This window comes from Echinops telfairi, unplaced genomic scaffold, assembly GCF_000313985.2.
Source record: "Echinops telfairi isolate 266 unplaced genomic scaffold, ASM31398v2 ScPeMD7_3533;HRSCAF=4204_0, whole genome shotgun sequence".
NCBI classification, from domain to species: Eukaryota; Metazoa; Chordata; class Mammalia; order Afrosoricida; family Tenrecidae; genus Echinops; species Echinops telfairi.
In genome coordinates, this window is record NW_022107431.1 from 50,206,404 (window position 1) to 50,222,667 (window position 16,264).

The 16,264-nt window shown below is 43.1% G+C and overlaps 1 protein-coding gene across 3 annotated transcripts in view; it reads right to left on the reverse strand.

The window, feature by feature from the left end:
• Positions 1 to 16,264, reverse strand: part of MCM9 (minichromosome maintenance 9 homologous recombination repair factor) — a 106,896-nt gene that overhangs the window by 19,174 nt on the left and 71,458 nt on the right. For all 3 annotated transcript variants that reach the window (XR_006680468.1, XM_004702208.2, XM_045294346.1), the window contains 3 exons: positions 4,913 to 5,115; positions 4,131 to 4,334; positions 3,152 to 3,234 (listed from right to left, as the gene is read on the reverse strand). Coding sequence is in view for 2 of the 3 variants with exons in the window: in XM_004702208.2 (XP_004702265.1) it covers positions 3,152 to 3,234; positions 4,131 to 4,334; positions 4,913 to 5,115 (490 nt within the window). In the remaining variant the exon portion in view is untranslated. The remainder of the gene's footprint in view (positions 1 to 3,151; positions 3,235 to 4,130; positions 4,335 to 4,912; positions 5,116 to 16,264) is intronic.

A 16,264-nucleotide genomic window follows, 5' to 3' on the forward strand; every position in this document is an offset into this window, starting at 1 on the left:
TGATAAGAGTTGTATGAGCCCCTAATAAAACAATTTAAAAAAAAAGAGGGTGATTGAATAAATTCAAGCTAGATTCAGAAGAGGACATAGAAGAAGGAACATAATTGCTGATATCATATGAATCTTGGCTAAAAGCAGAGAATACTTAAAAGATATTTAAGAGTCTTAATGACTTTGAAAGGCATTCAACTATATGAATTATAATAAACTATGGATAACATTGAAAAAAAAGGAGAATATATTTAGATGATTTTTATAACTTCATATAGTAATAAATTCCCTTATTCACCCAGAGCAAGAGAGGAAGAGTCAAGAACAGGTGGAAGATATGGATCTGGCTAATTGTCTCCACGAACAATTGCCTCCTTTTTCGCGAGACCAGAAGAAACAAATGATACCCAACTCCCACTTCTGAACATTTTGATTAGAGATTTCATGGAAGAGCTCTGATCAAAAGGGCAAAATGCAAAAAAGATTTTCAAATTCTCATGGTCTCCGGACATTCTGGGCTGTGGAGGCTGGATAAACTCCTGAAAATACTGCCTTGAGACAAACCTTAAACTACAAATACTCTCTCAAATATTCTTTTTGTTTATTTTTATTTTTTATAAATCATTTTATTGGGGGCTCTTACAGGCCTTATAACAATCCATACATCAATTGTACCAAGCACATTGCCATCATCTAAAGTGTTCTTAAAATAAAAAAATAGTCTAGCTTACCTAATAAATAATGTCTGACTTGAGCATTATTGCTCTTTTAAGAATTATTTATATGATTCAACAAGAGTAAAAATAAACCCTATGGATTGGGGAAAAAATATTTGGCAAGAACTATCGCCAAGAGACTCATCCCTAAAATGGAAATCCGGAACATGTCAACAATAGAAAGACGAGCAACCCGACTCAAAACCGGGCCCAGGACAGGAACCAAGAGGGTAGTCAGGTGGCCGACCAACACTTGAAGAATGCTCATGATCTTCAGCCTCCCCAAAAGAAGAGTCTCCCTGCCACTGAATCAGTTCCAACTCATGGTGGCTCTATCAGATAGAGAACTGCCCCGTGGATTTCCAAGACTGAAAATCTTGATAGGAGTTGTGACCTCATCTTTAGTGGTTTGGAAATGCTACTCTTGTGGTTGCCGACACAAAGTATAAGCCCCTAGACCGCCACAGCTCTTCTTAAAGAGAAGCAAATCAAAACAATGAGTTTTCATCTCACACCTGAAACAACAGCCAACTTTAGTAAGGCAGAAAACAGCCAAGAGTGGCAACTGTATGAAGAGATTAGCAGTCTCATACATTGCTGATGAGACTGTCAAATGGTACAATGACAGTGGAAAGCAATATGGTGCTTCTTTAAAAAGTCAGAAATAAGAATGCCATTTGATCTAGCACAACTAGGTATATGAAGGGGTTTCAGAAGGATTGTGAAAAAATGGATTAAATGATCATGGAATTTACTCTCCAAACTCTTTGAAGCCCCCTTACATATCCTGGAGAAAAAGCAGACTGGAAGTGAGTAGATATATGTACACCCATGCTTAGTGCACCATTTTTCACAGTAGCAAAGAGAAATAACCTAAGTGTTCATCAATGAATCAACAAATGAGGCAACATGCAAGGAAAACAAGAGTCAATTCACCACCTCAACATACGTGAATCTGGAGAACATTATGCTGAGTGAAATTACTATGTCAATTACCAAAATTGAATATTGTACGAAGCATACGATTATTAAAACAGTTTACATACAAAAAAGAATATTCTTTAATGGTTACAAGGGATGGGGAAAGAAGGAGGAGGAAATCACAGTTTAACAGAAACATTAATTTCTGTAAAGGGGAACACAAAAGACAATCCACACAGTATCACTAAGGCAAAGAAAGCCAAGGAGAGGTGTACAGGAGTTACAGACAACAAAGGGAAATACCATTCATACACTGTCATGCAATGTCAGCAATAACTAACAATAATCTAAGAGTGCATACACAGGCAGATAGGCAAGCTGAACAGGATTGGGTAGGCATAAGGAGTTACACCCACGATCATGTAGTAGTAGTTTGGAAGAGATTATCTATATGTGCTATAATTACATTCATTATATAGGAGAGAAATCGGGGGGAAAATTATGGAAAATTCCTAGCCATAACCAAAAACCTTAGAAAATGAGTCACAAGGTTGGGGCCTTAGGATCACAGTCTTGGAGGACGGACTCAATTGGCATCATCGAGTTACGAAGTTAATGTTCTGCATCCCGCTGTGGTCTGGGTAGTGACTGGGATCTTCATAGCTGGTGAGCAGCCATTGAAGGTGCAAAGAGCGAAGATCATGGAAGATGCATGGAAACAAACAGCCCAGAGACAAATGGGCCACAAGCACCTCGGCTTCCTCAGCCATGAGATGAGAAATACTAGGTAGTGCCTGGCTAGCACTGCTGACCACTCTGAATGGGATCACCATGATAGACAGTCCTGGATAGGGTAAGAGAAAGATGAAGGCCAAGACTCCAAAGCACAACAAAAAAGACCAGGCCTTCTGGTCTGACAGAGACTAGTGAAACCACTGAGAGAGTAGTCTATTCAACCTTCAAGTTGCTAAATGAACTCACCCCGATTGATGCAAGTTCCAGCTCATAAAGACCAGGGCACAGAAGGATGCCTGCTCCTCAGAACAATCAACCATACAAGATCCCAAAGGCAGCTTGTGCCCGGCGATTAAGCTCAGGAGGCAGGAAGCAGCAGAAAAAGAGAATGATTGAAACTAGGAAACACCGGGAGGAAGCAGGAGGGGTGTTGCTCCACGGGGGGAATGCAAGCAATGTCGACAAAACAGAAAACCACCATGGTTTGTAAACTTTTATGCAAATCACAACAAAAAGTTAAAAAAACAAACAAGACTATCTATACCTGGATGAGGCATCAACACTCAAAAGACAGAACCTTGTGTGGCAGTGAGTTTATCTTCATGCAAGAGGAACTCAGCAAAGGAGAACGGCTCTACTCAAACAATGCGGCTGGCTTGTAAGAATGGTGGTCTGGTATGTGTTTTGCTGTGTATATTCTCAACAAGATTAAAAATAACAACAATAATCTCTTTTCCCCTAGAAAGCTGTAATTGGAGTTCAGGTATCAGGCACACAAAAATGCCTACCTGCATTGAGGACTCCATTACTGTCACCGCTGTAATAGCGTCTTCCAGAGTCACGGTGTCCCGAAACATCAGGCGAGCGTGAGCTAAGGGAACAAACAGCATTTAAAGTTATAAAAATGGGAGTTATTCTTTTCCAAAAATGGATATTTGAGGTGATAGAGACACGTCTCTACCTGACTTCCCACTCCCCCAAACTGTACTTCATGATGAGCTACACAAAAAGTGTAACCTGAACTAGCTTGGCGATCGTTTCTCTAACAGTGACCCTGATTTTTCTGTGTTGCTTGTGGCGATGATGCATATGTATATGAAAAACTACTCTGGGTTGGGGTGGAGGAAGGGGCGACGTATACATATTTAATACTCAACTTTTAGTCCTCAGCTTCTAAATTCTTATACAAATACAAAAACACTTTTTAATAGATAAGGAGCCCTGGTGGCATCATGGTTACTCGTTGGGCTGCTAACTGCAAGGTCAGTAGTTCCAAGCCACCAGCCGCTCGGCAGGAGAAAGACAGTGCTTTCTACTCTTGCAAAGAGTTGCATTCTGGGACACTCACAGGGGCAGCTCTTCCCCATCCTCCAGGGTGGCTGTGAGTCATGACTATGAGTCAGCATCGGCTCAAAGGCAGGGAGTTTGGTTTGTTGTTGCTGTTGTTTATGAGAGCCTTAGGAGGGGCTGGGTGGCACAAATGGCTAAGTGTTTCACCTAGTTGAAGGGTTGGCAGTTTGAAGCCAAGCAGAGGCACCTCTGAAGGCGGTCCTGGTGAACTGCTTCTGAGAGCACAGTGCCACCCTGACACACATGGTGCCATAGTAGTCAGAGTCCCCTGGGCAGCAACTCTGGGGCCTTTTGTTGCTGTTGTGTGCCACTGAGTCAACAACTTAGAGCAGGGGCTATTCTTTTCATCTTTGAGGCCAGCGTGCCGTCCACACAGGAGGCACTCAATAAAAAGATCTTTTGTTACGTGAGATAAACCTTCTGCTAATCGTATCAAGCTCTCCAGCAGGCGGATGGTCGTGCGGGCTGCGTTCCGGGAATCACTCTGCCGTTGCATCTGGTAGTACCGGAGAAGAACTTGATTGCCCACGTCAGACAGCGTGGGCTGCAGATTCCTAATGAGGCAGAAGTAGGTTTTCATCTTTTCCATGCTCCAGAGCTTCTCGGAAGTGCTTGGGTAACCTGTGTGTATTAGGCGCTGGATCAATGGTTTTCAAGAATGGGCAAACATCTCATCTTAAAGGCGTGACAGAGTTTTTGCACTCATTTTTAAAAAGATGATCTTCAGGTTTTGTGATTAAAGCTAGACTTCCTCTTTCCTCAGCACACAGTTTGAGAATAAGCAGTCTTAGGATCAAAGCTTAATAAAGGCAAGCTTGCTACAGGGCTTAAAATTCTTCAAAATAATTATGGCCTGTCCTATAGTAAAAAAATCGCACTTGAGAGAAAATCTAATTTACTTTATAAAGAGAAGCCCACATTTATGAATGCAAAACTCCAACCTGGTTTCTTTGTGTGCAAGAGGTGAGTGGCACTTACATATCACAAGCTTGTCCCCTCTCAGGACAAAGGACATGCTTTACAAAGACAAGAGCTCCCCACTCATCCACAGCAGGTAGAGAAAGGCTCTATTCCTCTCTCACTACTTTGCGGCACTACTGACTTAGGACTTTCTGGCTAATCATTTCTCTACTGGCCTTGAACACATCTTCTTCAAAGATACTTTTGTTTATGGCTAATTTGTTTGTCCCTTCACCTACCTTTGTTTTCTAAGATAAAGGAGGAAATGACCCGATCCCAGTCTTCATTCTTGGTATCAAGCAAAACAAGAATCAGGTCAAATCGGCTTAGGAGAGGGCTACCCAGCGCGATGTTCACAGACACAGACTCGTGGGGGTCATACTGGCCTTTCGGATTAGTTGCTGCCAGAATCGTGGTTCTTGTGTTAAGCTTGCACACGAGACTATCAAGAGAGAAGAAATAATTAAATGACTACTGAAATTCAAATAAAACCAAGATTAAGCTTGTTAATAACAAGGGATTGTTTTTGTGCCTTGAAAATCTATGTGACAGAAAATGTGGAATAATACTATATAACAAAAATTGACTTCAAATGCAGTACATTCAAACAAGCCTCTTAGTGACCCTATGAAGGGTCTCATCCTAGGACACTTCTTATGCCTCTACTACGAGCAGATGCCTCTAGCTCAGCGGTTCTCAACCTGTGGGTCGTGACCCCTTTGGGGGTAGAATGACCTTTTTCACAGGGGTTGCCTAAGACCATCGGAAAACACATAAATATTTCACAATATATAATTACAAATTGTTTTGTAATGAATCACTATGCTTTAATTATGTTCAATTTGTAACAATGAAAATACATCCTGCATAGCAGATATTTACATTACAATTCCTAACAGTAGCAAAATTACAGTTATGAAGTAGCAATGAAAATAATGTTATGGTTTGGGTCACCACAACCTGAGGGACTGTATGAAAGGGCCGCGGCATGAGGAAGGTTGAGTAGGTGTTGAGGAAGTTATAAAATTAACCAAACAGCGACTGTTCTTGGAAGCATTAGCTATGATGATGATGTTGTTGTTGTCACTGTTAGGGCCCATCGTGTTGGCTCCTACTCATTGTGAGGCTTTACCCAAAAGAACGAAACACTGCTGGGTCCTGCATCGTCTTCACAGTAGGTGCTATATTTGAGGCCATTGTTGCAGCTTTTTTGTCAATCCACCTTGTTGAGTATCTTCCTATTTTCTGCAGAACCTCTACTTTACCACGCGTGAGCTCCTTCTTGGCAAACATGTCCAAAGTATGTGAGAGGAAGTCTTGCCATCCTTCCTTTTAAGCAGCACTCTGGCTGTATTTTAGAACAGCCTTTTCATTATTCTGGAAGCCCACAGAGATACTCGAAATGTCGAACAAATACCAGGATTCAAAAGCAGTGACTCTTTTCCGGCCTTCCGTAGTCACTGTCCAGCTTGTGCATGCATATGAGGTGACCCATGCCACGGCATAGATACATACTTTCGTTTATCTGAAGTTAAACAGGTTAAACAGGTCTTGTGCAGCATGTGTACCCAATGCAAGAGGCCTGATTCGACTGCCGCTTCCATCGTTGTGGATTGTGGGTCCAAGCAAAAGGACACTTTTGGCAACTTCAATCATTTCCCCACTTACCATAAAGTAGCTAGCTGCTTCAGCTGTGAGGAGTTTTGCTTTATGCTGAGACAGAACACATACTGGTCTTCCTTAGTAACTACATCAAATCTTCACTTTCAGAAAGCAAGGCTGTCTTATCGACTTATTGTAGGTAGTTATTCTCTAACTCCATGTTTTTCATATAGTTCACATTTCAGTATCTTTTCGCTCAGTACGCAATTTTGTCATGTGTTGTAGGTTGTGTGTTACTGTGATATTGTGTGTGTGTGTGTGTGTGTGTGTAAGGGTGGCTTGGGAACACGGACAGATGCCATACATAGTAAAAATGCTCTTTGTGTTCATTTACCCTGTTCGGATTTTTTTTTTTTAAGACGAGAGAAACAAAAGAGAGAGCGCGCGCGGAAAGAAACCAAGAGGGCAGGAGTGGAGAAGAACTGCTTTTGGCTAAAGCAGCGGCCGGGTCTGCTATGGGTGAGCAGGCTGGGGCCAGACGTCCCACTTTTGGCGGGGCAGTCCCGATTTTTAACAATTTTTCCCGTGTCCCGAGGCGTTTTAAAAAAAAATCCCGATTTTTGGAAAGAATGCAGACAAGTTAGGGTTTACGGTTTTCGGCTGCCATGTGGCTATTTCGTCAGGAAATGGGTTTTATCAATGGTGTCCCGCTTTACCAATGGTAAAATCTGGTCACCTTACTAGTGTGATGGCCCGGGACGAGGTCTGCATGATGGACTTGGCGCAGCGCGGCATCAAGATGTACGTAACACAGACTTTCAAACTTAGTCATGACAGGCAAGTCGTCGCAATAACTGTGGAAAATTCATTAACGGCAAAACTTGTAAAAACTCTTCTCTGTCAGTTTGGATGCTCTCCATTCAATCCCATTTTTAGTGATATGGGCTCCCTGGCCCCAGCAGTCTCAACCCCGTGGCATCACCAGCTGCATTTGTCAATCCCGGGTCTAGTTGCAGCTGGCTCTGGCAGTTTCCTCGTCCTACCCCGAGATGGACGGAGGCTGGGGGATCTTCATTTGCAGCAAATGTCACAAAAAAACAGAAAGGCCGCTCTCTTTCGAGTCCTAGGGTGGGATTTCTCCCTTGTGCGCCCCTGAGGGCTCCCGCTCTCTTCCTCCCTTTTCAGCTCCGGGCCTCCTTTTGATTCTGGAGCATCCTCTTAAAGGCCACTTTCCCATGTGGTATTTTGCACTCCCCTGAAGCGGCCATTTGTGGTCGCAAACTTTCCCAGTCCCCCCGCCATGCGGCCTGGCACGCTTTCCCGCCATCGCGTGTACTGAGGCTTACTACCCGAGACAACGTCCGTGCCCCTCGTAACCTTCAGTGACTTAGACAGATGGAGAGAGAGAGGCAGAGAGGCAGGGGCAGAGAGAACAGCCAGGCACTTCGACAGAAAACACAACTGCCAACAGGGAGAAGTTTTGAACAAACAGTGCCCATCTTCTATTTTATTGCTGTGGTTGCTGCCAAAATGATCTTGGAAAGGCAGTGGCTTAGAGCATGGCATCTCTTTTACCATTAAATACAACTGAATAAACGGTGCACGGGTCCTCATCAAGCCCGTGGGAGCTCTGGCGGCCCAGCGGGTCCAGCCTTGGGTGACTCGGCGTAAGGTTGGTAGTTCCAACCCAGCGGCTGCTCTGCGGGAAAGATGCGGCGGCAGACTGCGCTTATACAGATTTCTAACTGTGGAGACGCCGACGGCAGCTCTCCCCGGTCCTGGAGGGCTGCTAATGGCCTCGATGGTAATGGGCATCGTTTTGTTGTTTTTAAACCAATCTAAGGGAGCGAGACTATCTGCATTTTTAATAAGAAAGGAGGATTGCTGGGATGCTGGTCACGAAACAAAAGAAAATTGCATATGAAATAATTTTTGAAAAATTATTTTCAATGTTGGCAGAACCGTTCTTCCTCTACCTAGCCCAAAACATATTTACAGGTCATTTCCTGTGTGCAAAAAGAAATTTAACAAAGGTAAACAACAGGTCCCTGCCCTCAGTCGTTTCCAAGAGGCCTGCCACAGGAATCACCGTCTGGAGGCAGTGCTGGCACGAGCAGGGCGACTGATGGGCATAACAAAGTTGCTGGTGTGCCTTTCCCCCCCACTCTTTTTCTGTACTAACTTCAAGAAACTAAAACATTCTGGTTTTGTGGGGGGAAATACCTTTCCAGTGATTGAGCTCACAGGTTTAAACTTTCCTACCTCTGAAATGGACTTGATAGGAATGAGTTTGTTTCTTCTGTATCTCATGCAAAGGCCTTGGTGGCGCTGTGGTTATTAGCCTGCGCCTGCCAGACTGGCAGTCCAATCCACGAGCCACTAGACAGGCGCAGGGTGAGGCTGTCTGCTCGGGCACAGACTGGCAGTCTCAGAACCCTTCACAGGGACACTACGAGCTGGAACAACCCAATGGCAGGAAGCTTGGTTTGGTTTTAAACACATAGGAGTCATTTTCCAAACACTGCAAGACCAACATGCTTACTGATTCAGAGCCCCAGGAATGCACCTTTGCTTTTGTGATGGTCACCCAGTAGTCCCCATGACACACTCGTTACAAGTTAATCCTCATCTTTACCTCAAGACTGTAAGTACCACCTGGATTCTGAGACTTCCAAATCTAGTGCCAGGCTGTTGCAGTCACCTGGAACACACAGCTGGATTCCAGTTCCCAGCACCCAGGGCTAGACTAACGAATCTGGGTCCTGGGACAGGGGAAGAACAACACAGGCCCTTCCCAAGCCTGCCCCCCCAAAGCCTTCCTGTGCACCCCTCCACGCTTTCCCTCTCTCTTCACCAGCAGAACATACAAGAAGGTACGTCCCTGGAGTGGGAGAGCCACCGGAGGGGAGGCACCTGGGCTCAAGGAGACGTGAAGGGGAATTAAGAAAGCTCCAGGATTTGAGGTTTTGAAGGGCTGGCGGGTGAGAGGTGGGGGTGGAGGCGGTAGTCGCTTCAAGGTCCCAGATTTAGAACAACAAAGGCCCGGTAAATTTTCAGTTGACTAGAATGATTCATGTTAAGGGGGACCCTTTAGCTTTAGAAGGTGTTCATGTAACCAGCATTAAGTTGGAAGACACAGGCATCAAGGCAAAGAAAGAAGAAAACAAAACAAGACAAAAAGCTCAGCAAATGAGTTTTGAGAATCAGGTCACAAAAAGAGCTCTGGATACTGGAATCTGCAGATGACCGAGAGCAAAGGAATCAGAGACTTGAGTTTTTGCCAAGGAAACCAAATGTTCACTCTAAAAAGGCCTTTGCTGCTACTCAAGCAGATATGATACAGAAAAGGAGGGCAGAATCATGTCTTCTCAAATGTGTACTGACTTAATAAGTCCTATATTTTGATCACTACCATAATAAAAAACACATAAGCCCACTGCCATCAAGTCAATGATGACCCGCAGGGATGCTATGCAGGGTTCTTCAGACTGTACAAACCTACACAGGAGCCTTACTTCTCCCTCGGAGTGGACAGCACTACCAGGGCTCTCACAAACACCCCACGTTATATCACAGTATGCACTGGGCATCCCGGTGTTTCAGCTCTTTACTCTGACTACTCACAACACTGCAGAAATCACACTGAAGCCATGGTCGCCTGGACATCTGGATGATGGGGGCATGGCTTATGACATGCCCTTACAAGTACATATGTCCATGACAGGAAAGCACAGCGTAAAGCTTAGCCTCAACTCAGAAAGTAATTTGAGAAAAGAGAACCATTACATGGAACAAGCTCAACTACAGTAAGTGTGCAGTTAACGCTCTGCGGTGCATCAAAAGCGACAGGTGGAAACGAGAGCCCACAGATTGGGAAAACATTTTTACCAACGACACATCGGACAAAGAGCTAATTATCAAACTATACAGAGCTTGACAACAGCTCAATCAGAAATAACAAGAGACCCAATTAAGAAAGAGGGAAAAGATATGAACAGACAGTTCACCAAAAATTAAGTACAAATGGCTAATAAACACATAAAAAATGATCGCTATCACTAGCCATTAAGGAGATGCAAATTAAAACCACAATTAGATACTACTCTACACCCACAGTGCTAGCCCAAATTAAAAAACAAAACCAAAACAACAAATGTTGGAGAGAATGTGGAGAGACTGGAACTTGTACACACTGTTGGTAGACTTGTAAATACATACAGCTATTATGGAAAACGATATGGTGAAACTTAAAGCAACTGGGAATTGAAATCCCATAGGATCCAGCAATACCACTAATAGGGCATGTACCCTAAGGAAATAAGAGACACAATACTAGTGGAGGTGTATTCTCCTATGTTCATAGTTGCACAGTTTACACTAGCAAGAAACTGGAAGCAGCCCAAATGCCCAACAGTAGAAGAAAGGACAAAGAAACTAATGGGCATACACACAATGGAATACTATGCATCCCTAAAAAACAGTAAGGAAAGCACTGGACATGGAAAGACCTGGAAACCATTATGCTGAGTGAAGTAAGTCTATCATAAAAGGACAAGTATTATATGAGTCCACTACTATAAGGAGAAACATCAATTAAACAAATCTTAGGGACCAATCCCTGAACAAAAGGCGAAAAGGCGTCCTAACAGCCAAGAGCCATACATCACCTCCCTTTTACGCACCTCACAAGAACCACCTTGAAGGAGGAGACCTCACAGCACCTGGGGTCTCTCCTTCAAGAGGGGGAAAGTCGGAGAAGAGCACTCACTTGAGGCCATACACATTGAGACAAGGCTGAGGCAAAGTAATGGTCCCCCCACAGGAATGGAAGGCAAACCTTGCTAAAAAAGCAAGGTTAGACCAGAAGCGGGGAGCATCTACATTTTGGAGGAGACCTGGATAGTCCTGTTGGTGAATATGTGGGGTGATTGGGGAGAAGTATCCTCACGTCGGGAAGGAATGTTAAACAATGATTGTAGGGAACTTAGGGAAACAATGGACCATATTTTATGCTCCAGACAGACACTACAAATACGTTTCTACCCAACCCCCAGTGAACCACGTCATGAACTAAGCACCACGGTGACCTTGGAAGCCAACCTTGCAGGCAGCATGCTCAACCCAGAGGCTATACCAGAAGGACTTAACGCAGAGTCCCAGCTGAATGAACTGAGCCCTGCCTCAAAGTTGCCTACAACCTTGGACTGAGGACTGCGGTACTCAGATGGAGAAGCAGAGAGTGGGCAGTCAATGGACCTTGGGGGGAACCCCAGGCTTGGTGGGTGTCCAATGGAAAAGGACCTAGAATCACCATCCATTTGGTACCTCAATTCCCCCCTCACAGTGACATGACAGGTTTTGTTCTGTTGGGCAGGAGTCTGTACTAGGAAGATTTGATCCAGGAAGATTCCCCCTGGCACCCCCATACTTAGGGTAAACAGAGTTCAATGGAATGGGAGCTCAATGGAATGGGAGATGTGTAGGGCAACAACATATGGGTTTTGGCTCAAAGTGGAACGTACTCCCATAGACTCCTCATACAGACAGTGTCCAGTGTGTTGTGTCATTGGGAAAAATTGATGATGCTATCAGTATAATCGCCTTATACCTCAGGAAAATGATTGACAATGTTTTACTTGTTTCTATGGCTTTTGTTTTCCTGCCTTTAGCATGTTTGTTTCTGTTTTGTTCTTTGTTTGTTTGCTGATTGGTCTTATGGGGTTTTTGATTTTGTCATAATACAGCTGCCAAAGTAAACCTGAGTCGTGCTTATCCCATGGACAAGCAGATGGATTGTGAGCGTCCACTTAAATCAAGCCCCAAACCAAGGACAGTTAGCTCTGATCACAGGGTCCTCCTCTATACTCATCTTCATGAAATGATCACCGAGGATTAGGGTGCTACAGCAAAGTGTGGTGAAGAAAGAAGATGGTGCTAGGCTATCAATCAGAATAGTGTCTGGAGTCTTAAAAGCTTGCATTCAAACAAGCAGCCATCTAAGTCAGGAGTCAACTAAGTCCACATGGAAGCAGCATACCAGCCTGTGTGATCCAAGGCTAACAGTAACAAAATTCAAATAAGACGAAGGGAAGGGCGCTCAAGGGAAAGGTATTTCCAGAGCAAACTATGAATGTGGGAGGGGGGAGGGAGTACTAGAACGGATTTTGATTAGACAACTCTTTTTAAAAGTGATTTAACCATAGGGGAAAAAAGTGACCAAGAATTGATTATGGTAAAGATTGTGCAATTCTTGATATGACTAAACTATATGATATATGACGTAAGAGCCAATAAAACTGTAAAAACAAAAACAAAAAAAATGACAAATGAAAAAAAACACACAAAAACTCTGAAATTACCTGCCGCACTGGCGGCCAGTCAAATGGCCTTGGGTGGAGGACAAAAGGATTCTGTATCTGGTGGTAGCTGTGCTCTGGTGAGAAATTGTAAGAAGGACTACAAAGCTTGACCAAGAGTCCAAAGCCACTGACTACAGGGCTGACTGTAACAATCTCCATACTTTCTTCTGGATCATTGAAACCCACTGATCACAAACCTCCTCACAAAGCTTGACCTTCTATACAAATGAGGTCATCAGGCTATTCTGTCTGTACATTTGTCTGAGATTGTTCCCCAGGGTTGGCAGAATTACGTGTGGTGTGTTGCCTTTCTCCGGCATATTCCTTGACTGATGCTTTTTTTTGTTCATTACAGTCTATACAGGCCAACTCCTGGCGTGTCCTCTAGCCAAACATATATCCATACAATCCCTTCTTGGTAAACGGTCACACAGGAAGAGCTGACTGATATTTGACTCCCAGGCAGTAATTTCATAAACTGTCCATTGACAAATGAGCTGTTCCCAGATACATCTTCCAATAGTGACTACCTGGGCCTTTCAGGGGTATTTGGAATAGAGAGAGGAGGCAGAACACAGCTACTGGAGACAACTGAACAAGTATAAAAGACCTACTACTACTACTATTACTACTACTACTCGAGAAAGTATCTGATCACAACAATATGAAACAAACTATTGATATGCATTTCTTCTATTAACTTTTCCATTTGCTGCCCCGAGGCTTCTAGTCATTGATACAAAAGGAATCAGGAAGAAGAGAAAGTCTAATTCCATTTCTATATGGAAGTTTCAAAAATCCCATGGGTAAATCCATGACCTTTTCATTCCACTTTTCCATTAACTTTTGAAATCTCGCTTGTATTCAAGTCCTTTCAAAACAATTTTACATAACCACCTCTCTGACAATGAATGTTCCCCTGCTATAATGAGATTTTCAACCTTTTTAAGAGGAACAAGTTCATGTTGCATTAGAAGTTTTAGCCGAAAAGAAGGCTCCAGCAATTGATGGAACACAATTGAAATGTTTCAACCAGGTTGATAAATCACTGGAAGCACTCACTTTATCTATGCAAAGAAATTTGGAAGACAGTTACTTGGCCAATTGGCTGGAAGAGTTTCATATATGTACCCATTCCAAAGAAAGGCGACCCAAAGATGCTCAAAGTATATAACAATTTCATTAACAGCACATGCAAGAGAAATTGTGCTGAAGTTCATCCAACTATGGCTGCAGCAATACAGTGACAGGGAGCTGTCAGAGGCTCAGGTCTGATCTGGAAGAGAACATGGAACAAGGGCTATCAGTGCTGATGTCAGATGGATTTTGGCTCAAAGCAGAGAATACCAGAAAGATGTGTACTTGTGTTTTATTGACTATGTCAAGTCATTGAACTGTAAGGACCATAACAAACTGGATAGCCTTGAGCAGAATGGGAATCCCAGAACATTATGTTGTGCTCATGTGGAACCTGAATATGGACTAAAAAGCAGTTATATGAGCAGAACAAGGGAATGCTGCATGGTTTCAAATCAGGAAAGGTGTCTGTCAGGATTGATCCTCTCACCATACTTACTTACTCCGTAAACTGAGGGAATAATCAGAGAAGCTGGATTATAGGAAGAATAATAATATGGCATCGGGGTTGGAGAAAGGCTTATTAACAATCTGATTTATACAGATGACATAACCTTGCTTGTTGAACGTGAGGAGGGCTTGAAGTACTTGCTGATGAAGATCAAGGATTGTAACCTTCAGTGTGCACAAAACCCAAATCCTCACAACTGGACAAATAGGTAACATCAGGAAAAATGGAGAAAAGACAGAAGGATTTAGTTGCCAAGGATCTTCTCTTGCTTGGATCCACCATAAATGCTCATGGAAGCAGAAGTCAAGAGATCAAATGACGCATTGCAATGAGTAACTCTGCTGTACAAGACCTCTTTAAAGTGTTGAAAAGCAAGGATGTTACTTTGAGGACTAAGGTAAACCTTACCCGGGCCAAGTATTTTCAAACACTTCATATGCAAGTGAAAGCTGGACATTGAATGAAGATGAGTCAAGAAGAATCGATGCATTTGAGTTATGGTGCTGAAGAAGAATGACACTGAAGCACCGTGGACTGCCAAAAGAATAAACAGATCTGTCCTCACAGAAGGACAGCCAGAATGCTCCTCAGAGGCAAGGGTAGCAACACTTCATTTCACGTACTTTGGAAAAGTTATCAAGAGAGACGAATCCTTAAAGGACATCACGCTTGGTAAAATAAAGGGGTTCTGAAAAAGAGGAAGGACTTCAATAAGATGGACCGACACAGTGGTTGCAACTCAGAAATCAGAACAGTTTAGATGGTCCAGAACCAGGCAGTGTTTTCTTCTGTTATAGATGTGCTATTGCTGTGGGTTAACACCGATTTGATGGCCCCTAAAAACAACACTAATCACCATTTGTCTCTCCGTTTGTCATACTATGCTGGCTTGTGTGTTGCTGTGGAGCTAGAGGACTATGCCATCCATAGTTCATATCGTAGCAAGATCCCCCATATTAAACAGGTTTCTATAGAACTTCCACAATAAGAACAGACTATAAAAACTGAATCTCCACTTCTGAGAGATTTGCACCCAAAAAATAAAAACAAAGCAAAGAAACCTCATTGCTATCCGGTCGATTCAGAATCACAGTATCGTATAGGACAGCTGAACTGCCCCTGTGGATTTCCAAAGTTGTGGCACAGAAAGTTTTCTCTTTCTCCAAGGAGCTGGTAGATTAGAACAGCAGACCTTGTGGTTAGCAGTCCAACATGTCATATCCTATGTAGCCAGGGCTCCACAGCAGTGGGAGGTTGTTAGATGCAGTGTTGGAAGCTGACTCTTTCAGGCTGGGAGGCACTAAAAACACTGTGGAAGAGCTGCCTCCTCAAAGTAGAGTGAACTTTAATGAAGTTGATTGAGCAAAGCTTTCGGGGCATTCCTTTGCTGAGGAGAATAACTCAAAAGGAGAAGAAACAGCTGCAAATATCCATTAATAAGAAGAACATGGAATGTACCAAGCATGAATCTAAGAAAACTGGAAATAAAATATTAAATGGCATGCATAAAGATTGAGATCCTAGGTATTAGTGAGCTGAAATTGTGAGTCAGATAATCACATGGTTCACTAGCCTGGAATAATATATTCCAGGAGAATGGCACTGCATCATTGTCAACAGGAATGTTTCAAGATCTACCCTGCAGAGCAATGCTATCTGTAATAGCATGATACATAGTTGCCCACAAGGGAACGCAACTGTTATTCAAATTTGTAAACCAACCATAAAAGCTAGTGATGAAAAAAATGGAAGATTACCAACTTCTTCAGTCTGATATTGATCAAACATGCAATCAAAATACATTGATAATTATTGGTAATTGGAATGTGAAACATAGAGGAATGATAAGTAGTTGAAAAATATGGCCATGGTTAGAGAAATGAAACTAGAGACTACATGTCAGAATTCAACAAGACCAATGACTTTATTGAAAATACCATTTTTCCTTGCAAGACTGGCTAGACCAGCGGAGGTACACTGGTACAGATAGGAACTGAAAATACAGGGAATCCAGGACGGATGAGCCCTATAGGACCAGTGGT